Source organism: Megascapheus bottae, chromosome 20 (genome assembly GCF_031878675.1).
Source record: "Megascapheus bottae isolate mThoBot1 chromosome 20, mThoBot2.hap1, whole genome shotgun sequence".
Classification (NCBI taxonomy): Eukaryota; Metazoa; Chordata; class Mammalia; order Rodentia; family Geomyidae; genus Megascapheus; species Megascapheus bottae.
Window position 1 is genome coordinate 19,614,041 of NC_143528.1, and position 25,197 is coordinate 19,639,237.

Below are 25,197 nucleotides of genomic sequence, written 5' to 3' on the forward strand. Positions count from 1 at the left end.
ATTTCCACCAGCTTTTGGAGCTGCTTCTAATTTTTTATTCCACCACTAAAATATCTTTGTACTTTCTCTTCAAATTCAAAAATTATAAACACAATTCTATTATGTCATTTTTTAAACTAAGATTGTGATATTTCTAGCCATAGAAAACTTTATTGAGAGCTCCCTAAGAAACTAAGAACTAAACTAAGCACTATTATACCATTTGATTCTGAGAACAACCAATGAGACATATTTTTCTTTTGACAAAGGATTTATCTCAGCTCATACTACTGACAAGTCTGATCCAGAATTCACACTCGGCTTAGCAAAAATCTCTAATCTGTGTTATCTTTACTAATAGGGATTAAAACCTTATTTTTATTAATGCTAGTTTTTAACATCATCTATCATATATACTTCAGAAAAATTATCCTCAGCACCTTATTGCACCATTAAAAGTAAAGTGATAACCATATAAGGTATATCAGAAAAAAATAAATGGATAACACGGATGAAGGAATTCTCATTTTAATATATATCTCCTCACAAAGAATTCTGTGTTTAATAAATGTGATACCTTAAAACCAAGACATAGTGGCCTAGATTTAAAATGTTGTCTTCGCTACTAAACAATGAACCCCAATTAATCAGTCTTGAATGGATTATTTGTCCTTTAGGTTAGTAAAAGTAAGTCTCTTGGAAAGAAATAAGATGTTACTACTGGGCATCCAGGGCTCACCTCTGTAACCCTAGCTGTTCAGGAGGCGAAGATCCAGAGGAAGCTAGCCTGGGCTCATCAGTGCATTCATGAGGCTCTGTCCCCAAAACAACAAGCAAAGCCTTCAAATGGAGGCATAGCTCAAGGTAGAATGTGCCAGCTGAACAAACAAGCCAAGCATGTCCAAGGCATGGCCTGTATTCAACCTCTGCTAACAGAAAAATAAAACTATGATTATTTCTTATTTAAAAAGAACATAAAGAGCTTTTCATATATATTATTTCATAAAGCTTAGACTCTACCTTGAAGAAAGAGGATATAATATTTGTTCCTGTATTTTATAAGGATAAGAAAGCTAAGAGAGAAGTTTTAGTTTTAGTTAAAAACAAACTTCAGAATCTGTACAGAAAGCTAGGACTTGCTTCTTCTAATCCTCTCATTTACAGTACTTCTATTCCCAGCATACTATGAAATCAGAATTCCATTTCATTCCATAGAATAAAAATTTCCCCCAAATCCTTCCTAAAACACTTGTAAATCAATCATCTCTTCCTCCAGAGGCAGTCTTCCTCTTTAGTTCCAATTGCCCAGGAAATGGCTTGCGTTGAGACTGTCGTTGAAGCCTTATTTGGAAGTCCTTCTTAGCCTGTAAATGACAGTAGTTCAGGAAGAAGAGCAGATACCACTGAGATATTCCACTGCAGTGCTTCAGAGCTAAATCCCCAAAGACATAGTCTCATGGCTCCACTTGTTATGCAAACCAACCCTGCAGATTAGTAAACCAGATTACACAGTGGTAGACTAAATTCAGAGCTCCATAGAGTATACTTATTTTAAATGCAAAGACACACAGTTGCCATTAGTGAACCAAGGAGTCCATAAGAAGGCACTGTCTGCGTATCTACAAACTCCTCAATTGAGGTTTATGCCAGCAATAGATAGATACATGCACATACACACAACACACACACATACACACACATACAAATTAAATTTTAAAAGACAGGTGCATCTTCCTCTCTTATAAAAAGCAAAACATAAATGTGACATTTTTCATAAATTAACTTTCTTTTATTTTTTAACTCATGCTAAAATTACCTTTGAAAGTTGATAGTGAGTGGTATTACACAACCACATTCAGCCTATAAGATTACTTTAATGTGTGATTCATTGTCTATTCCTAGACATGACTGGGATCCTCCAGACAGAAAAGTAGACACCAGAAAATTCCGATCTGAACCAAGGAGTATTTTTGAATATGAACCTGGGAAGTCATCAATTCTGCAGCATGAAAGACCTGTAAGCACTCTTCATTCCATCGCATGCCATAGGACGAGGCTACCAGGGCTCCCCAGCAAACCTGAATCTCAATCTGCTTAGCAATTATTATTATTATTACAAAAGTAACTTACTGTCTCATATAATTGGGAAATCATGTTTATTTTGAGTCACAATTAGTGTATCCTCTCAGAATTGAGTCCATATATATACATGGGTATACATAACTAAGAAGAATTCACCAGCATATAATTAGCTATGCCTGGTTATGGGCCTGAGTATACTTTATTTTGCCAGTTCTGGGCCTTGAGCTCAGGGCCTGAGCACTGTCCTTGGACTTTCTCAATGCTAGAACTCTACCACTTGAGTCACAACACCACTTCTGGCTTTCTTCTATGTATGTGGTACCAAGGAATCAGACCTGGGTCTTCATGCATGCTAGGCAAGCACTCTACCACTAGGTCAAACTCCTGGCCCACTGAGTGTAATTTTTTTTTGATCATTCATAAATGCAACATTTAACTGTGGTTACAGGTTGCTAATGAGAAAAATAATCTACTTAGTTTATATAGACACTGGTAGGTCCATTCCTTGGCTTCCATATTGATTCCTTTTGTTGTTGTTGTTAGTCCTGCGGCTTGAACTCAGGGCCTGGGTACTGTCCTTGAGCTTTCTTAAGGCTAACACTCTACCACTTGAGCCACAGCACCACTTCCAGCTTTTTCCGTGTATGTGGTACCGAGGAATTAAACCCAGGGCTTCATGCATGTGCTCTACCACTAGGCCACACTCCCGGCCCCATACTGATTTCTTAATAGTCTTTCCCTTAAGAGGATATTTTCCAGGTATATTTTTCCATGTATACTTTCCCATGTTTATTTAATTGATTCTTATTAAATCCCTCTCAGGTTACCAAGCCTCAAGCTTCCTGATTGGTTGCCATTGTAATGGGTCAAGACAATTATTTCACTTGGCAATATTTTTCCATTTGTTTTCATCATACGCAAACAAAAAGATGCATAAACTGAGAAAAACCACTTACCTACTCTAAATGCAAATTAACAACTAAGCTTTTCATTGGCCTCTTTTCTTTTGATTTCCCCCCTTGCTTCCTTCTGTGGCCTTGGTTTTCTCTGAGAAATCTATGTCCTCTGCCTCTCTTTAAAAAAACTCAGCAATTTCTCTGCATCTTCAAGTCTGCTTCTTGACAAACATTTTATGTTAGTAGTAGCTTACTTTGATCCTGGCCTTAAGAGAATCAGTGAGTAGAATTAGTGAATTTTCTATGTTAATTCCTTTTGGGATCTCAAAGAACACATGGTTATATAGGCTGTAAGGCCAGGCCTCACCATATCCAACATGAGATTAACAAGACTTCAGCAGGAAATCTGAAAAGAAAGGAAGGAAAAGAAAAAGAACAACACTCATTAACTAGTCCATCTGATCAAGTATGAATTTAGCTAAAATTTCCAAGTTGAGACTTGGATCACAATTGCTTAGAATTAAAAATGGCAAAGTGATGGATCTTGCTTTTAAATATAAATAACAAAACTTTACCTTTTTGTCAGTTTCAGAACTTGAACTCACAGCCTGAGCACTGTCCTTGGGCTTTCTCAAGGTTAGAGCTCTCCACCGCTTAAGCCACAGCACCTCTTTCTGCTTTTTCTATGTATGTGGTACCAAGGACTCAAACCAGGGTCTTCGTGCATGTTAGGCTAGCCCTCTTACCACTAGACCAAACTCCCAGCCCTTACATGACAAAACTTTAATAATGCCTATTCTAATACTTTGTGAGATGCATAAGACAATGACAGAACCCATGGAAAAAAATGTTAAATGCTTAAAACACAGGCACATCTATAGAAATTCACTGTGCCTCCTCTAGAGTTCATTTATGGGTCCTATCATTGTGACTGAAATTCCTACATTCCTTAAATCTTTGGATTAGATTATTTTTGTTCTAAAATAATAATAACAGCAATAACAGTAGCACTAAATCTCTACTGAGTACCTACTTTGTTTCAGACTCTGTAATTCATAATACATTCCTGAACTCAGTGTTCCCATCAGCCCTATTAAACACATGCATTGGTACTTCAGGGCCGCAGAGTTGGGAGATGCTGGGAACAGGTACACTTGATCACTACTATATCCTGTCAGTCCAATGGCAAGCCTTTAGCTAGTGGTCACTATCCAACTCATCAAATTATATTAGTCTATTTTTTACAGTATAAGTAGGTTTATGTAGTAGGTCATTCATAGTGATTAGTGTATTTAACTAACTACCAGAAACCAGAGCTCTAAGTAACTATCATAAAAAAACAAACAGTATATTTAACTGGTGCTCAGAAGAGAGAATGATCAGGAGTCCTGGGTTTTGCTACAGACTCAGATTCCTGCAGCCACAGAAAAATAAAAGTAGATAAAACCTAAAGAAGTGGTAGGAAATCGGAATGGATACTTATGATGTGATAGAAAACAAAAACAAAAACTGTCTAGTTTCCCTGAAGAGCTTTATTGGTGCCAGTATTATAAAAATATGTTATTTGAACCAAGGATTTTTGTTATAGGACTGATCTTTTTTAGTATGGCATATATGTATATGTCATGTGTATATGTATATGCAGTTAGTGGGCACGACCGGAAAGAGACAGAATCATTTGCTATTATTAAACTATTGCTTATCAATGAAATCTGTACATTCCCAATTATAAAAGGCCCAATGATGCTCCATCAAGGTATAGACGAGAATCAGAACACTACCGTTGCGACTGTAGCTCACGGTTTCCCTCTTTCCCTGGAGTACAAAGGAAGTGGAGAGGGTAACATTGGTTGAGCAAATGTCTTCTCAAATCCTGGCCAAAAAATAGAAAAAAATCAGTTCTTCTTTACACATCAGTGGCATATACATTTATGTTCTCTAATAAGAAATCAAAAGGACATTTCTTTGAAGTTAATAAATATTCAATTCATTATGTATTTGTATGATGATTTAATGTTTGTTGCAGAAAAGGACTTTATAGTCACTTGGGATTTATCTTTAACTTATTTACCCCCAAATTGAAACCATATTTTCACATCTTGAGATAATTGTAACAATTCTTTACCCCAATCATAGTTTTTTTTTAAAAAAAGAAAGCTTTACATCTCACCTAAATTGTACATACTTATCAAGGAGTGTATGGGGACTCTTTAATAAGATTAAAAAAAAAATTCGGGCTGGGAACATAGCCCAGTGGTAGAGTGCTTGCCTCGCATCCATGAGGCCCTGGGTTCAATTCATTGGTACCACATAAAAAATAAATAAAAGAAAATGGGAATGTTCTCTTTCCCTGCAATTACTAAGTCTACATATAATAATAAATCAGACAGAAAGGCCAATGTATTCTTGAAAATGCAATTTAAACCATCATTGAAGATAAGCTCCTTTATCAACAAAAACTGGTGACTAACCTAACATTATAAAAATATTGGGAATCTTTCTGGCAAATATAACTGTAACCCCTCTATTAATTACAATAAAATTGTGAAAAAGAAAAAATATTGGGAGTCTTATCGGATAGTTTGAATCATAAAGAACTATCCGAACTAACAATGTATACAGAATTTATTGTGGAGTCCCAATAAAGTTCAAACAGCCAATGTATTAAAACTTAAAATCTGGGGCCAAGAGTGTGGCCTAGTGGTAAAGTGCTTGCCTAGCATACACGAAGACCTGGGTTTGATTCCTCGGTTCCACATATACAGAAAAAGATGGAAGTGGTGTTGTGGCTCAAAGTGGTAGAGTGCTAGCCTTGAGAAAGCTCAGAGACAGTGCCCAGGCCCTGAGTTGAAGCCCCAGGACTAAACAAAAAAAAAAAAAAAAAAGCTTAAAATCTATTTAGTGTACATTTTTTTAAGAAGGAAAACATGAGCACTTTTTTGTCTGGAACAACATATAGAAGGAATCTGCCCCAAAACCAATAGAATTCCTATTTATTTACTTGCTCAGGGTAGCACCCTACCACTTGAGCCATGGCTCCTCTTCTGGTTTTTTATGGTAATTGAAGATAAGAGTTTCACAGTGTCTGGCTGGCTTTCAACCACAGTCCTCAGATCTCAACCTCATGAGTAGCTAAGATTAAAGAGGCTTGCACCATCAGTACCCAGCTTTAGATTTTTTTTAATAAGGAAAATAAGGTTATAAAAGTGTGTATTAGTATTCCTGCTCTTCTATGCTTTAGAGAAATTAGAGTAAAACCTAATCATGCTTTTCAATATGTTCCTTAAGTGTTAATATTTAAACAGAACACAAAGAAATTCTTATGCTGCAAGTGAAATATTGAATTAGTGAGATAATTATCATATATCCATTTCAGTTGGCTGACTATCTGCCTGTGTTTCACTGATCACTGTAAGGTTTCTGTGTGCCTTAATAGTAGCCCTGAACTGCTTCATAATATGTTTAATTTTTACATTACTAGAAAGATTCAACTGTCAGCTACATTTCAGTCTTACCATTTAGACTTTCTTTAAAGACTCTGTTTGTGTGTATACAGATTACCATGGCCCAAAGTTATTGATAATTAGTAGTTATTCTTTGGGGTGTTTTTATTTCTGTTATTTATCATCATGTATCCTAATTAATGGCACCCTAAAAGTTTAGACTTTTAGTAGACAAGCATGTAACTAGTGGGAGATTGCTATTAGAAGGCATGATGTAGAATTACAGATGTCCTTATCCTTTCTCCATATTTTATTATAAAATGATGTGATGAACTAGAATCTTACTAATCCATTTTCTTAAGGTGCAAATCACAGGGACATTAGAATGGAAATAGCTACACTTCCATGGTTAGTCACATTACTGCCCTCTGCTGTTTATGTTTTCAAGCAAATTTATATCTTCCAAGACAAGTTTTTCTCTCCTACCTTAGCTAAACAAATTATTGTACCTGAGAGCAAAATCATAAAATCAAGAATTAGCAATCAGTAACTACAACAATAGTAGAATACATGACACTTGAAAGAATTAAAGATTAGTTGCCTGTGAAAGAAATAGTATGCCTCTCTGAAGAGCAAAAATTATTGGAAATTTCAAATGTTAATAACCTTAGAAACCACTCCAGCAAAACAATCTTCTGAAACAATTACATACCTCATCTATAACAAACCAAATATTTGCAGACTTAGTGGTGAACCTCTGTCTAAAACCAAATAATCATACTAAATATTGTCACCCACTAAAAATTACTTTTAAAAGCTAAAAAAATATTTGTAGTAAAATGATATTCTATAAATAGCCAAGTCTTAGTACTTTTATAGCTACCAAATAAAATTTTAACTATAACATAATATTGAATATCATATATTAATTTATATTATATTACTATTACAAAATATTTTTATTGAATATTTTCTTTTTTCTAACCTGCTTTCTTCTGAAATGTAACTAGAAAATAATACTGGCATATAGAAGTGGAAATATCTCAGGATTTATGCAACATTTTCCCATGTAGGATAGAATATTCTCTGTGCATTTCTTTACTACGATCAGAGAAAGAGCAGCTTGCAATGCCTTCCTAACTACTGCCCAGTGCATGGCTTTATTGCTTTTAACACTTATCACCATCTCATAAGCATTTCTCAGACTTACAACAGTCTTTATAATGATGATCGCTACAAATGGATAACTTAGATCTTTGCACAATTACAACACAATGCTGTTTTCTAGTCTTATGTATCATTAGTTTTACAACCTTCTATTATAAAATACTGAAACTAAGCTACATTAAGACTAAGCTACCTCACAGTAAAATTTATCATTTAACAAAGACTATGTACCATTAACAAGACTATTATAAATGTAACAAGTCAATAAAATACTATAACAAGTTCATGTCAAATAGTGACTTTTGTTGGATATTTGAAAGCTCCCAACATTGCAAAAGTTATAGAGCATTTCTTTTGGATCTGAGTTGTAATTAGTATGAAAATTATATGGAATGGCGTCAAAGTACTGATGACTTAAGAACCCTTGAAAATAAGTCCCTGAAGTCACAGCTTATCTCTTAGCAACAAGGAAAAGCTTTTAAGGAACCAAATAAAATTTTCAGAATGTTGTATAACTTTATTCAGTAGTATCACATTTAATTAAGCTCATGTAATAACTATCAATAGAATTCTAAGTGCCCAGGATTTATACAAAATCTACAGTTTGGATCAATCTAGTGAAGTATGTAAATAGATTAAAAATATTACTGGGTTAGGTAAGAGTGTCTAGTTTCTATTGCTAAAGAAATTGTATAGAGTTTCTCAAACTATTTAACACCCATAATTTTCCCATCTTAACTACAACATTCAGAAAAATCCCTGAGGAGCTGAGCAAAAACGATCCCAAGAATTAGATGTTTCTCTAAATCAAAATGACATGGAAGATGGGATTCCATCCCAGCTCCCTCTGGGTCCCCAGCCACGCACAAAACCCACCGAGAAAATCCTGCCTCCTCCCACACCATCCAAAGTAGGCCTGAAAAAGCTCAACCGTGGAGAGACATGGAGAAAGGAGATCTTGATCTTGCCTCTTCCAGGAGAGCCCAAGGCTACCATCTCTTCAGTGGTCCAGGGCATTTCTGAGAAACCTAGCCTCCATCTCCACCAGGGCCATTGCGCTTTCTTTTGTTTCCTGTCTGTCAGACTTAAAGCAGGGAATCGCTGTCTAACGAATCAGTATCTCCATCACCCCCTCTTTTTTTCAGCCCCCTCTCCCAACATCTCCGACACCTGTCCCAAAGGAACCTGGCCGGAAGTCTCTTTCCACCTCACCCTACGGAGAACTGGGAGAAGGGCTACGTAGCCCTTCCCCTCCGCCCCGGAGTGCCATCCCCAGGCCTGGCTCCTGCGCCCCTGCGCTCTCTCCCACCCGGGTGAGCTCCTTCCTTCCCCAATCCCGCGCCCCCCGCCCCCGCCTGCTTGTCTTGATGGTCAACGTAGCCTTTGTGATCTAGGGGCTAAGGAGACTTAACCAGTGAGTCTCCCTCATGCCAATAGAGCTGCCCCTTGCCTCTGATTCCTTCCCCCACTCTTCCCTGCCCCAATCAGGACTCCCCAGATGCCTGCTTCCAAAGGAATTGCCCTCAGATTTTAGCCCCTTGAGTTGACACTGCCAGTCAGCAGTCGTGGGGGCCGGGATAATGGAGTGACCGGCCCAGGAACACCCGTGGGTGCCTCATTTGAGTCGATTTTAACAACCAAATGTCCATTGTCCCTGCCCAGTGAATGTGCCATTCTGCATATCAAGCCAAGGAGAGAATTAGCAATGGCGGACCCAGGAAATAGCGAGGGACCCAAGCCATATCATTGTCACTCACCTTCATCTCCTAATTTTACTCATTTGACTTCGCTTCCTCCATTCTCTCCTGCTGAGATTTGTCGGATGAGAGTGGATGCATGTTCGTGTGTGAATGCATGGTGTTTTTCATCCCACGCCGGATTCCCTCACTTCGCTCAGTGTGCCTTTTCCTTCCCTTTTCCTTCACATCTGCTCTAGACTGATCGCATAAATCCAGATGACATAGATTTAGAAAATGAGCCCTGGTATAAATTCTTTTCAGAACTGGAGTTTGGACGCCCGGTAAGTGAGGCTAGCCTGTTACTATAAGACAAATAGGCGAATGTTGTTTGGTTTATTATCGAAAGAGGGCAGTATCCTACAGAAACCAAAGCTGAACCCAGAGAATGCCTACAAATGTCATTCAGCTTTGATGACTGAACGTGGCCTCAAAATCAGGAATTAGCATTACGTTATATTTAATTAATTGAAAATTAACATGTTAATGTTGTTTCTTTCTCAGAGTATTTGGGCAATTATTAAGATTTCGTAGAAGATTTATATTTGTTTACAGCTCATTTTGGTCTACTTGAAACAATAAGCCCTGGACATATATAATATTTACTATAGTTCCTATGTGCTAAGGAATTACCAAACCACTTGAATTGGGCTTCGTTTTGATTCACTAGGTTAATCCTTTAATAAGAACAAAGTAGACCAAAAGGGGTCAAGAAATTTACCCAAAATTGTAACTGACAGATTGAGAAGTTAAATTAGACCTGTTAAAAACCATTAACAAGGACAACAACAGCAACCAAATCTTTTATCACTATAGTTTACTACCAGATTATTCCCACTGTAAGGTATCAGGTTTGACAAAAGGAATATAAAGAAATTGAAAACAGAAACCCCTGGGGGACTATATTTCTAGTCTTGGTAGTGAAAGCCATTATTTTATTATTCCCAGACACCCACCAGAGAAAATTCCCTGGCTGAACCTTAGAGTAATTGCTTAGTCTCCAGCTTCAAATTACAACTCCCTCTAATATGGAGCTATGCCTCTCAACAGCAGGGAATTTGATGAGTCAGTCACATGTTTTAAAAGGTTTGAACTGTTCAATAATGTCAAATACACTGCATAGCAATTTTGATCAGAAATCAAAGGTCGATGCTCATTCTTGGACCCTATGATACGTTTTATGATACACTCTTTATACTGATCCCATGCTACATACTGCTGGATATGGGTTTTACCCATTAAATTGTGAAGGCATTCGTCTAGATTCACTACATTTTGTTAAACCAAATCAAACATGATTGTAAATGAATCTAAACCAAAGTACTTAATAAGAGAGATATTTCACTCATTTTTCTCTAAATTGTATCCTAGTATTATCATGAATGTGTCCTATTTCGTAGAGAATCCAGTGCATTGCTTTATTTTATATGTGTTGTTACTGCTGGTAGCCCATAGGGACTATACCAATTTCTGCACTGAGCCTAAATGATCTGTATTTTCTATCATCATTTTCAGCCACACAAGGGAAACTGTCTAGCACGCTCTCCACTTACCCCTTTAATATTTCTTTAATATTCTTGTATCCTTCTGTGGCCAAAGTCTAGGAGTGCCTTTTTTATGTGATGAAATGAGTTTCATAGACGTACTGATCAAACACCAGCAATTTTGCCCCAGTGCTTGAGAATAGTTACAAACATGGCACTCTTCCTCCTAGACTACCCCATTTTGCTCCATTTGTGTGTCTCTGTATATGTATCTGAGGCTCTCAACACTCAGTTTCTAACTGTTGTCACCTTTTCCCCATGTTCATTCCTTGCTGCCATTGATTCTCCTCCATTCCATCTCTGAACTTCTGCTTATGTGGTTCCGTCTCCACCCAGCCTCCTAAAAAGGCTCTGGACTATGTTCAAGATCCTTCTCCCGGTGTTTCCAATGAGGTAAAAACAACTTATTCTCTCTCTCTCTCTCTCCTTTGTTTTTTCAGAATTCTCCTGAGGGCTATTATTGTGAATCTGAGCTTCATGTTGTATAGTCTGCTGTCATTTCTCAGTTTTCAAAATCTGTTTTTGTATAATTGTGTTGTGTCCACTGTAGCTTTACACATTTTTAATACAAACAGGCTGGCTTTTTCTGAATGTTAAGTGAAGAATCATTCTAGCTATGAGTTTTAATTAAGCTACTTAGTGCAACTTTCATATTCAGTACCAGGAAAATCAAAACTCAATACTATCATCCTTAGCACATACACACACACACACACACACACACACACACACACACACATATATGGATGGATCTACATACACACATATAGCAACTGATTTTTTATTAGACTGAGTAAAATATGACTACAAAGCTAAAAGCTACCTCATTAGTAAGCTTAGGGGTTTTGAGTAGGAGCTTAGATTCTTAATGCCATGCCATACCTTTGCCTTAAATTTACATTTATTCTTTCACTTTCTTATACATTTATAACTTGTGGGTTTTATTATTATTCAAGAATAGGGATGACAAACTACTTGGCATTTACCCAAGGAAGAGTACTGACACATACTGGTAATCTCCTCATTGCAAGCATTGTCAAAAGAGCAAACAACCCCAATTCTAGAGATCCAATTTACAATTCCAAATTATATCCCTGTAATGAGAACCAGTGTATTGAAACAAAGAAGTAGCCAACAAATTTACGCATTAAATAAAAAGTGAAATGGGACAATAGGAACATTTTGGGTTATTAAATCTATTTTTTTCAGGCTTATGTTTTGTTGTCTGATATAGTCTCTGGCAAAGATCGTAACTGATTAGACATTAGGTCAACTACTATTTATCAAATGCCTAGAACATGTCACAAACATCATACTTTTCATGCATAAATATAACTGAGAAATGCATGCTAATGAGGAAAAGTTAAGAACTTCTAAGCAGAGTTTAATCACATAATTATTTAACAGTGATTCCGTATCTGTGCCTCCACTGAAATGACATGGTGAGTGTGCTAAAATAATAGTAATATGTAAAACTCAGGAGAAAATCAGGTTTAAACAAACTTCCTCTTTTCTGCTGAACATTTCTATGTTGGAATGAACATATTCTTATGATTATCGTGCATGTTTTTCTCTTAGCCATCCATCTATACTTTTAGTAAAACTTAATACTGAACTTTCTCTATGTATGCATCATCAAAAACAAGTTTTCACTGATTTTGGATGTGACACCGGCACAGAAAGAATAATTAGAATTTCCTGGGCTAAAAGTAAAATGCAATTGACTTAGCAACTCCACACAACATTTTATTTCATATTATAATATTGCTCAGCCTCATCACAACAGACAAGTCAGAATTTGTAATCTCTCTATGGGTGTTACGAGAGGAGTCTGAACTACAGCCTTTCTGGTGAAAAACTTTGCTTGGCTTCCCATGGAATCTGATACAGACAGCAGTGTACTGAGATTCTTTGGTGTGGCTCTTGGGCAAAGATGTAGAATTAAAATTTCCAAATCATAATATAATTCTTTTTATTTTTTTACTTGATTTTTTCCTTTCTTGTTTATTATCTTTTGTTTCTTCCTAGTGTCTAATTCACAGTATGCTGATTAGTGTAATTTACTTAGAAAATTAAAATAATCGCATAAACACTAGCAGAACATTTTCCCTGATTTCTTGTTGTGAACCTAACATTCTAACATGCTCTAGGAACTAAAATTAGAATATGCTTCTTGTATCTAAAAGTATGAGGCCATTCTCTGGAGAGGTATCTTTTTTTGTATCTGGAAGGATTTCACTTTCATTCAGGAAAATAGAATTAACTTCAGTTAATAGGAGCAACTTCAGAGTTATACATTAGTGTGCTTGGCAGATTGAGCCGCATAAAGAATTGCAAAGTTATATGCTAATGTTTACCTGGTTAATTGGTACTCTTGATTGGTTAATACTAATTGATACTAATTTGCCATTTAATAGAAATAATGATGAATGTCATTTGTGAATTGAGGCTTCATTTCCTTTATATAACTTATTAATAATCTGGTAGAATGTGTGTGATATTAATTTAAAATAAGTTTTGAGAAATTGCCCCTTTCTGATATTTTTTTAACTTTCTGTAGATAAACATTTTCAAAGTAACATTTCCATTTTCCAACAAAGCTCCATTAGTCTAGCCTGATGAACTCAGCAACAACGGTCCAAAGCCCAAGGTGTATTTACATGGTGCACTTTTTGCTTTGCATCCTGGATTGATAGCATGGATACTCACCTAATACCATGTCATCTGCCGTGTAGAGGAGCTCACCACTAGCCCTCTCTTGTCTCTTAGATATTTCAGCAATTGTCCCAGTGATGCCCCTAGAAAATGAAAACTCCACCTCTCTATCAGCTTTGTATTCTATCCGTTTTAGTATACTACTCAGACATAGAGGAAAAGTTTAAGTACAATTTGAAGAGATTATACTTTCATTCATTCAAGCGTTTATTTTAGGCAAATCTTGAAACTTATCGGATTTCATTTTAAATCAAATGTTGCTAGCTTTTATTAAAATACCAAACCTCCATTGGCAGATGAAAGGTATTTCAAGTTCTGTTTATAAAGACAACTCCTCACAACAATGAGAACAAAAAAATAAAGAAGGCTTACATTTCCAAAAGACATAGTGGTGATGGCAAATATTTTTAAATCAAAAAAGCACTTATTTCCACCTCGCATCAGTTAAGAGGCAAAATTCTTGAGTCAGTGTGGTAGAATATTCTCACTCTTAATTCATTATTCCCGAGTAAATACTGATTTTTTTCTTTTTTCTTCCAATGAATTGTTGGGATGTGAGTGGTTTAAGTTGCATCAAGAAATGCAATTCAGTATATCAGAAAAGACAAAAAAGGCATCTTTACAATAGTAATAAATGTTATTTTAATCTTGATGTTTATAACATTTCTTTTAGTGATCTAACCTAACATTGTCAGACCAGTGAAATTTGCCAATGATTCTCATGGCTCTCTTATCCTATCTTAACAGGCCTCTGTGTATCAGTCCTCTATAGAAAGAAGCTTGGAAAGGCCCAGTGGGTAAGAATCTTAGTCAAAACCAGGGGTTTCTCTTTCAACATTGATCTAACTCATTGCAATGACAGTGAAGATGACAAGTCATTCCTTTTTATTTTAAATGCCATGTCTCATGAAGTTGATTTCCTTTTGTGTATTATTTTATACAATGTTCAAGAATTTATTTTAAAATGTGCCATGCAAGATGTAAATAATAGAGAAAAGGGCTCACAAGGGAGTAGGGGAGGGGGGAGGGAGGGAAGGAGGATGCAGAGAGATTCTCTATACAGTTGTCTTTTGATACCTGCAAAGGATGGGTCTAGGAACCCAAAAGATACCAAAATTTATACATGCTCAAGTCTCTTAAATAACTGGCATAATATGTGTATAACCTACTCATGTCTTCCCATATATTTTGAACTCACATCTTATACTATACTTTAATTATTTGTGTGTATAATAATTAATACAGTGTCAATATGGTATCATCATTGTTATATCACGTTGCTTAGTGAGTACACCCCAAAAACGTAGCACAATTTTTAAAAATTATTTTCAATTACTGCTGGTTAAATCTATAAATTCAGAACCCACAGATATAGAGGGCCTATACTCTCTAGGAAATCTTTCTATAAGCTTAAAATTGCTGATAAAAAAAGTGATGTCTGTAAAAAAATCTTTGAAAGAAACTCTAAAGAACAGAATTACTTAGATGATTTGTAATACATCGTATCCCATGCCAAGTCCTTGAAAAAACAGAATTCTAATAAAATCATTTTGGGCCCTTCAAAATGCAAGGGTTTGACATAGGGAGTGGAGGTTTCAGAGATCAGCATAGCCCATACACCTTTCTGGTACACATGCTAACCTCCCTACCCTTTTTTCCATCACGGGTCGCACTGATGCTATTTCCTCTTTCAGCTCCACAAGCATGGCCAGTGACTTTAGGAAACGGAGGAAGAGCGAGCCTACGGTGGGTCCACCTCGAGGCTTAGCAGATCAAAGTGCAAGCAGGACCAGCCCAGGTCGCGACCTCTCAGGATCAAACGCCACCCTTACGAAGTCTTTTATTAGTTCTTCTCCTTCCTCTCCCTCAAGAGCAAAAGGTGAGCAAGAACGAATGAACACAGTAATTTTCCAGTTCTAGAGTTAGACGACAGTCCATGTGACAGCCAATCAGGTGACAATGATATGTGCTCTTTTACCTACCTTTTTTACCTACATGCTTTGAATAACACAATAGACTTCAGATGATGAGCTACTTGTGTAGCTTAAAGGACTTAGACTAAAATCTGTGAATGCTTTCCCCCACATAGTTTTTTTAATGAAAAAGGACAGTTATATAGGGATGACATTTGTGAGCATTTACATATAGATGAAATGTTCCTATGTTTCCATAGTAACAAATGAATTAAATTTATGAGCTAAAAATTGTAAATGGTAACAGAGAAAGTTATTGCCTAACATATTAATTGTAGATGAAAATTATTCAGTCATTTCTTTGTTTAGCCTATATTCTGATCTACCTACATATATATATATATACATATATATATTAGAATTTCCACATTGTACCATTTAACACTGTGATCAACTCACAATCATGTGAAATAAGTGGTTGTAAACCACAGTTATAAAATTTAGAGGCCAACAAACCACTTTCCTGACTGATCTGTCTTCTCTTTGGAAATGTAGAATGCTAAGGAAAGGCAAATCATTTAGTGCATTATTGCCTTGGAAACAAGAAAATTTCTGAGATGTATTTTTGTGGGACCAGGGTCCTTCAAAATTTGGGATCCCTCAATCTTTTCCAATCTCTTGAAGCTGAAACAGAAGGAAGAAGGATTTTAAAATGTGTGAAGAAAATGTACAGAAGTTTCCATGAACTAGGACAGATTTGCCTACACATATCAATGTTGGACAATAAAATTACATGATAGTTAAATATAACTAGACTGACCCATGGGTGAAAGATAGACTAGTTGTGATGGACAGACTCTGAGTATATGAGAGAAGCTGAGATTTCCTAAGAACTGGTCAAAGTAATGAGTAGTAACTGGATGTTCAGGAGTGAGACTCATTCTTTAGTGAGATCCATTCTTTTTACCTTTCCTCATGAACAATCACGCTTTCATTAGATTCTATTCATTTAAGTAACAAGTTGGTTATGGAAATACTATTGATTTATGATTTTTGGATACCACCCAAAAGTTAAAAGGATTCTGATGAATTAGGGTAATTATTTTATCATAGGGAGTATCAAGTCAACTTCCTTTCCCAAACACTATATATCTACTTAATGTGCTTACGCACTTTGAAGAATTCCAGGAAGATCTTAACTCATAACTTGTTACTAGAGGTATTTTCCTCCCCTATGTTTTCTTACTAAGTAGACAAAATCTTGTCACATATGATTTGTTCTCTCCAATATTACTTAACTCTGCAAAGCAAAGGAATATTTCCACAGATAATCTAATATAAAATTTAGCCTTATTTCAATTAGTTTATTAGTTTGGTTTTCAATTATCCAATTGCAAGTGAGTCAAAGAAAATAGAGAAAGAAAGCAGGATACATTTTCCTCAGACGGTTTTACATTGTGTCTAGTTGTCTTTATGTGAATAATGTATGCAATAAAACGTTGGGGATCAGCGACTTAAAAGGTATTTTGTTTAAAGAGGCTAGAGTTCTTTTCCAAGAAAAAAAAATATTGATCTTAACTGTTACAGACTTTTGACAAAATCCTTTTGTCTTGTGGCTCTTTCTATTGGAAATCCAAGGAGAGTTACTATAGTTTTAATCTGTTAAAAGTAAATTTGCAAATTATTTTAAAATACTTATTACCAAAAAAGGAAACAATCAATCGATTACATCTAGAACACGCAATTTAATTGTGAAGCTTTAAAGCTTCTGTTTAAGAAGTACTAGTGTCTGCCTACTGTGTTGATGGAAAGATATAAGACCATGCAGTTAAAAAAAAAAATAGGTTACTGATGGCACATTTGTGCCTTATGCGGTGACTTTAAACTCTGCAGAGTTATCTTCATTAACATAGCACCAGCTTGCCTTAGAATGAGACCCCCACCCGCCCGGCTCTCTCCAGTGTGTTAACAACCATGTCGAGATTATACCGCACTAACTGCCTTCTCTTTGCTGTGCTGTCTGATACTGACACTGCTCTCCTCTCTTGGTGAACCTTTTAACGTCTCCCAATGTCTCTTTCCTGCCACGCTGCCCTGGATTGCAAGGTGGGGATGCTAGCACAGTCTGTCCATCCCTTTGCAGTTCCTCGGGGCTCCTCGACGGCCCCTGCAGCGAGGTAGAGTTCCCTAGCAAGTACAGCCAGCACTTGAATGTGCCCGGGGACTGTCCCCGGGCCATCACTTTCAAGAATGGCTGGCAGATGGCCCGGCAAAACGCAGAGATCTGGAGCAGCACTGAAGAAACGGTGTCCCCCAAAATCAAATCCCGTAGCTGCGATGACCTCTTAAATGATGACTGTGATAGCTTCCCGGACCCCAAAATCAAATCGGAAAGTCTGGGTTCCCTTCTGTGCGAAGATGACCCCAAGGAGAACGGCTCGGAGGCCTGGGCCTCTCCCTACATCCAAGAGGGTCACGGTAATGGCCGGCCCCGGACGCGGCCCAGGCCGGCCCACAGTGCGCCCGGCTTCCTCAAGATGTACAAGAAAATGCATCGCATCAACCGCAAGGAGCTGATGAATCCGGAGGTGATCTGCTCGGTGAAGTCGCGGATCCTGCAGTACGAAAAGGAGCAGCAGCTCCAGGGCCTGCTGCACGCGTGGAGCCAGTCCTCCGCCGAGGAGGTGCCCCGGGACGTGGTGCCCACGCGCATCTCCGAGTTTGAGAAGCTCATCCAGAAGTCCAAATCCATGCCCAATTTAGGAGACGAGATGTTATCCCCCCTCCCCCTCGACCCCCCACAGAATGGGCTGTGTCCCCAGAGACGCTTCTCCATCGAGTCCTTGCTGGAAGAAGACACTCCAGGCAGACACGCCCCGCAGGTCCCACGCAGCTGCCCCTCCAAAACCCTGGTCCCCGTCCACATCGAGGTCACCAGCGACGAGCAGCCCAGGGCGCACGTAGACTTCTCCGACAGTGACCAGGAGGGAGTCGTGTCCGACCACAGTGACTACGTCCACGTGGAAGGGTCCTCTTTCTGCAGCGAAAGTGACTTCGATCACTTTTCCTTCACCTCCTCGGAAAGCTTCTATGGATCCAGCCATCACCACCACCATCACCATCACCACCACCACCACCGGCACCTCATCAGCTCCTGCAAAGGCCGGTGCCCCGCCTCCTACACTCGATTTACCACCATGTTAAAACACGAAAGAGCCAAACACGAAACCATCGAGCCACCCAGAAGACAAGACCTGGACCCTGGCTTGTCGAAACTGGCATTTCTAGTCAGCCCTGTGCCTTTCAGGAGGAAAAAGAATGTAACTCCCAAAAAGCAAGCGGAAAAGGCCAAGTGCAAAGCCTCTGTGTTTGAGGCCCTGGACTCTGCCCTTAAAGATATCTGTGACCAAATCAAAGCGGAAAAGAGAAGAGGGAGCTTGCCAGACAACAGTATATTGCATCGTCTCATCAGTGAACTGCTGCCAGATATTCCCGAGAGGAATTCGTCACTGAAAGTTCTCAGAAGAAGCCCCACGCACCAGCCTTTACAACCCCTGCCTCGGGACGGTGCTAGCCCTTGTCCGCTGTACCCAAAGGATTGCGAGAGAATGTCTCGCAGTGCCTCTTTCCAAGAAATGGATACCACCATCCATTACCACCACCAGGACCCTGAGAGTGCGCTGAGTTTCCAAGGTGGATGAGCTTTCCTGTCTTTCTTCTTGTGCTTCAGCTGTTCACCCTCCAGCTCATCCATCCTTTCCATTCGTGCATCACCATCATTCCTGAGCTATGGGATCCCTTGACAGCATGTTTATGTGTCACAAAGCAAGTGTTACTGTACAAACTTGTCTTACAGAGTCCTCACGTGCTAGGCGATAGTCAGACCTCCCAGTAGCTTAAACTGATTCAAGTCGATTCACTCCAAAGTGAAGGGAAAACTATTTTGTAGTTTGTTAGGGTTGAAATGATAGTTACACAGAGACAGCACATTAAATGATCTGCCACATTAAAAGACAGATATCAAGGCAGATACTATAATAGAATGTCAGTGGCCTCAACAGATCTTTTTTTTCCAGTGTAAAATGGGAAAAAAAACTTACTTTTTAAACTTCAAATCTTTATTCCCATTGACTCAGTTTGTTCACATTCTATGTAGAAGATACTGCATCCAAAAAAAATCCAGCAAAAAAAAAAAACTGAATCTGTGATTTGTAATTGATGAGCTACCAAAGAGATTAGAGTTTATTTCATACCCTTCTCCATTTAAAGAACACATTTGGGATAAATTTTTTGTGAATATTCTTTAAGGTATACATATCAAAGTTTCATTTCCATTACTCAATACATCCATCTTCTCTTCCATTACTCAATTACTTTATTTCTACTAAAGTATTTTGGAAGTTAATTTTGTCTAGGTTAAAGTGACTGAACTATATTGCCATTGTCAATGTCAAAGTACCAAAGCAAGGACATGTAGCAATTCAAATGTAGAGTTTACATAACTTAAAAACATAAGCTGATCCAATTATTTCATTAGTTCTGAAAATACTCTGTGGAGTATATCAATTTCAGGAGGCTAGAATGCAGTCAAGACTGAAGCTTGAGTCATCAATAGGGAAGTTTCTATACACTAGCTACCTTACCTAATTAAGACTGACTGGCATAAACCAATAGGCTGCTATTTGAACAAATGAGAAGACTGAGACCCAAAAGAAGACAAGAAACTTGCTCAAGACAACACAAATGGTAGGAAACTAAGAAAATTATTCAGGTCCCTATTTGTTTATAATTTGTATTCAGGTCCCTATTGGTTTATAATTTGTATCATAAAAGTAATATCTATAGACAAAAAGAGATACAAATTAAATTTTGGATTACCATCATACAAATTTGCTTATTTTATTAGCAATTACCCTTGCTCTTTTTATTTATACAACATGCTTCAAAAGAACAACAAATTATAATTTTTAAATCAATTCTGAAATAGGAAATTTTCAGAGAAATGTTCAATTACAATTTTTAAAAAGTAGTTACCTTCTCCAAACTTCTGAATCAATCACATCTCAACTTTATATACATGTAGGGTGCATTATGGAAACATGACCTGAGAAGGCTTTAGAATGCAATGGAAGAATATTTTGCTCCTTAATAAAAATTTACTTTGCAATTATGTTTAAGCCAAGTAAAAGTAGTCCATATTCAATAGTTTTAATATAAGGTTTTGATCATCATGAAGACCCCATGTTCACAATATATTAACTAAAAGTGAAAAATTCACCATCTTCTAATATATGAAAATAACTGCCCTCATTTTACCAGAAACATTTGTAGTACACTCAGTGGCTCATGCTTGTAAATCCAGAAATTTGGAAGATGGAGATAGGAGGGTCTCATTTCAAAGCCTACCTGTGTAAACAGCAAAAAGAAATTGTTAGTGAAACCCTGTCTCAAAGAACAGCTAGTGGCTCATATCCAGCTAGGCTGGAAACAGAGATAGGAAGATTATGGTCTGAGACTAGCCCCAGGCAAAATCACAGACTCTACCTGAAAAATAACTAAAGACAAAAAGGGCATGTGATGTGGCTCAACTGGTAGAGAGCTTAAGATCCTAGGTGCAAATCAAGGAAGGAAGGAAAGAAGGAAGGAAGGAAGGAAGGAAGGAAGGAAGGAAGGAAGGAAGGAAGGAAGGAAGGAAGGGCTCCATTGCCATGTTACCTTTGTATACCTAAAGATTTTGGAATTCACATTTCAGATAGAATTAGATATCTCATGTATAAGCACTCATTTCTTCCATAAAGGCAAAGTAGTCAGAGTATTCTCTCTATATAAAATAAAGTTTGCGGGGCCGGGAGTTTGGCCTAGAGGTTAAAGTGCTTGCCTAGCATGCATGAAGACCCAGGTTCGATTCCTTGGCACCACATACATAGAAAAAAGCCGGAAGTGGTGGTGAGGCTCAAGTGGCAGAGCTCTAGCCTTGAGAAAGTCCAAGGACAGTGCTCAGGCCCTGAGCTCAAGCCCAGGACTGGCAAAAAAAAAAAAAAGAAAGAAATCACTACAATAAAGTTTGCTTCATTTCTTGTTATTTAATATAACTTACTATTTATTATTACTTCCTTTCTAATATAACTAAAATTTTTTAAAGAGATAAAAGAATTGACAGACTGATCAATTACACCAGTGAAGTTGTAGAACACAGTGTGCTGGGGTACTCACAGGAACACAGATAAGTCACATAAATGGATAAGGGATAAAATGCTACTAAAGAAAATTTGCAATCACTATTTTGTAATGGAATTATTCATACTCTGCCTTAAGATAAACAAAACCCTCAATAATTCATATATAGTTTGGTGACTGATAGGAGCCTCTGTTTATCCCTTTGGGGTTTTTTTTAAATAAACTCTTTCTCATGAGTACACGGGAAGCCTATAAAATGTCTAATACTTTGTTACATCTTAAGACTGAATCAATATTTTATACAAAGAGAAGCAGATGGAGAGGAAGAGGAAGAAGTTGAGACAGAGGAAGAGGTAGAAGGAAGAGAAATAATCAGTTTTGTCATCGTCATGTTTGTCTCTTTCATTAACATCTTTTTAAATTGTTGCTCTACAAATCATTTCTGTTTCTACAAATTCTTGTTTTCAAATCCTCCATCCTCCGTCCTCTATAGACCTTATAGTAGTAGTAATGCATCAGAAACAACAGAAGTAGTAAAGATTGAAAAAGAAGTTTTCCTTGAAAAATTCCTCTTATTGTCTACACTGCTGTAGTGCATTAATCAGCAGTGAATCCTTTACGTATATGATAATACTGATCCCTTGGCTACCTCTGCTTTTGAAAGGTTCTCATTTTATGTGCATTACATCTCACTGTTATCATTAACTATGACTTTTGCACCTATGTTTTCATCAGTGATAGCTCTCCAAATTTGGGGAGGAAAATTGTCACTAGGGGGAGGAAGACGGGGGAAAGGATGAGAAATCTGTGCTCAGTGAAAAGAAAAAGAATATTCCTTCTGATTGGCCTTGTCCTTTCCAGTAGACCACGAGTTCCCTAGAAGTTACTCCTCGGTTTTGACGGACCCGGGAAGAAGTGCATCAAGGGAACGACGAGGAACTCCAGATAAAGAGGTAGCTAAGGGAACCACATTGGAGTCTCTTGTAACAATGTATGTGATAAGGTATTCAACAGCCAAGTATCCCTCCCAAACCTGGAAAGAACGGAGACTGGAACATTAGCTAACCACTGGGCAACCAAGAAGAGCTTGTCTTGTTGTTGGAGCCTAGCCCCGGAGGCAGTTGACTCCAGCACCACTTCTCTGAGGCCCAATTTGGGTCTCAGAGTTCACAGCTATAAAGAAACCTGAATTGCTGATAAGACAGAGGTTTTCTTTGTGCTGTCTTCTCCCCCTACTGGTCTAGGAGTAAACTCAAGGTCAACTGGGATGCAAATACAAATTCTACATAAATATTTTTTCTGGCTTGCTTTTATTGGAAAGAATACCTTATAAAGAGAAGTGATAATCCATCCCCTTCCTATAACACCATACCTGGAACACTATACTAGCAGGCTCTTAGTCTATGGCCTCTGATACCAGAATTGTTCTTCCAACTGTTCTGGAGTTATGAGAGCTCAACAGACAGTGAAAAGCCAGTTTGGACTGATGACCACTCCAGGAAGAACTTAAAAGGTTCCAAGTCCCTGAAGGACAACCTAAAGTCAGATACTGTCCAGGTCTCTTGAAGTTCTGAGAATGGGGTAAAGGAAGAGCTGATGGCACTAACCATAAAGGACATGGTGCCTTGGCTAAATTTATGAGCCCCAGAGTTTGTGTACATAATAACTACAGGATGAGCAACCAGCTGGCTGTGTGTAGATACCTGAGTTCTCTAGAGGATATAAGACAAGCATCCTTGTACTTTGGGCCACTAGTTGGCTTCCCAGTGATAACTGGACTAATATTTCTTGGCTTATCTGTTCATGATATTTAGTAAAGAAGATAATGACTCTTCACATGTCCTTCTCTTAAGGTTCAAACTTGTATCAATGCACAGAACATTCAGCAATGAGAAAATAATCACCAAAATTATATCTCAGACCAAATTCTCAGGAGGCATTTTATTATCCTGTTATAGCATTATCTGTGGCATTTCCGAAAATAAAATCTGATGGTTAAGAGGCCAGCTATCTCACCACTATAGGTGATAAATCTAGATGTAGAACTCACTAGTTCAAGTGTAAATTGCATGTAGAAGTTACACTACATAGGTTTAATCATTCCTTGAGGAATGATGTAGGAAACCAGCATGCTATGCTAGTGCTAATTGCTGATTTTTCTTTTCAGAAATTGCCTGCAAAAGCTGTGTATGATTTTAAGGCTCAGACATCTAAGTAAGTAGGACACATATTTATCATATGATTTAGGTGGGATTTAACTGTGCTGGTAAAACCTTAGGAGGTAACTATTGTAATAGGATAGGTCACAGTTTGTCTACCATGCACGAAGTCCTGAGTTTGATTCCTCGCTACCACATACACAGAAGAAGCTGGAAGTGGTGCTATAGCTCAAGTGGTAGAGTATTGGCCTTGAGAAAGCTAAAGAATAGTGCCCATGCCCTGAGTTCAAGTCCCAGGACTGGCAAAAAAAAGAGTTCCTAATGCACTTACTGTCTTCTTAAGAAATAGTCAAAATGGAAGTGGGCTTAATACCCCTAAAACATTTTCATTTTTTAAAAAACAAAAAATATAAAGATAAGGAACATTTTATATGTGTTGTATTTAAAAGGTATTCATCTTTCTGCCATATTAAACACTGAAAATAAGACCTTTTCTGTCACACAAAAATAATTCTTTATCAAAACAACCCTAAAAAATCTACAAATAACTTTTTTTCTGAATTTATTTTCCCAAGACTACATGGTGTTTGTTGTTCTTATGAGATTTAGCACATGTAAGGCAGATTATAGGGGTAAGTTTCTATGGTGTAAAGACACTGAATAATCAATAGACAATTTAATTAACCATGTCTGGTCTGAGGATAGGGTTGAAGGGGAGGGGAGCTGATGAATGGACAGAGAGAAAGGATGAGTGGCCATAATGCTCACTGAACATATGTGAAAAGAGAACTAGGCAACTTAAGGGGATGGGTGGGGGTTGGGATAAATTCAGGGGAGGATGGAAGAGTGACACTGAGAAAGATGAACTATTTAAAGTGTGTAGGGGGTGACCAGGAGTTTGGCCTAGTGGTAGAGTGCTTGCCTAGCAAGCATGAAGAGCCGGGTTCGATTCCTTGGTACCACATCCTTAGAAAAAGCCAGAAGTGGTGCTGAGGCTCAAGTGGTAGAGTTCTAGCCTTGAGGAAAAATCCAAGGACAGTTCTCAGGCCCTGAGCTTAAGCCCAGGACTGGCAAAAAATAAATAAATTAATTAATTAATTAATTAAACGTGTGTGTGTGTGTGTGTGTGTGTGTGTGTGTGTGTGTGTGTGTGTGTAGGGGTTGGGTCTCTACCTTCAGGACAAAAGAACAACTCAGTATAGCACTTATCCATCATTTCCCAAGCTTTACAACACCTCAACTAAACTAATGATGAAATAGCAGTAATCCATTCCTTCTTTTATATTCCCTGTCCATTTGTCTGGGATTAATATCAGAATGTGATGCTTGTGCTTTTCTGAGTCAATTCTAATGTCCTATAATATCATGTAGGTGTTATAAGTAGAT

At 37.7% G+C, this 25,197-nt stretch overlaps 1 protein-coding gene across 35 annotated transcripts in view; it reads left to right on the plus strand.

Annotated features, from left to right (window-relative positions):
• The window catches only part of Sorbs2 (sorbin and SH3 domain containing 2), a 293,671-nt gene that overhangs the window by 241,478 nt on the left and 26,996 nt on the right, over window positions 1-25,197 (plus strand). For 9 of the 35 annotated variants that reach the window (XM_090354066.1, XM_090354065.1, XM_090354064.1 and 6 more), the window contains 9 exons: window positions 1,882-1,996; window positions 8,713-8,880; window positions 9,504-9,587; window positions 11,184-11,240; window positions 14,310-14,359; window positions 15,257-15,441; window positions 17,582-19,168; window positions 22,517-22,605; window positions 23,820-23,866. In XM_090354066.1, coding sequence (XP_090210192.1) covers window positions 1,882-1,996; window positions 8,713-8,880; window positions 9,504-9,587; window positions 11,184-11,240; window positions 14,310-14,359; window positions 15,257-15,441; window positions 17,582-19,168; window positions 22,517-22,605; window positions 23,820-23,866 — 2,382 coding nt within the window. The remainder of the gene's footprint in view (window positions 1-1,881; window positions 1,997-8,712; window positions 8,881-9,503; window positions 9,588-11,183; window positions 11,241-14,309; window positions 14,360-15,256; window positions 15,442-17,581; window positions 19,169-22,516; window positions 22,606-23,819; window positions 23,867-25,197) is intronic. The other 26 variants (XM_090354091.1, XM_090354078.1, XM_090354093.1 and 23 more) reach the window with 8 other exon arrangements.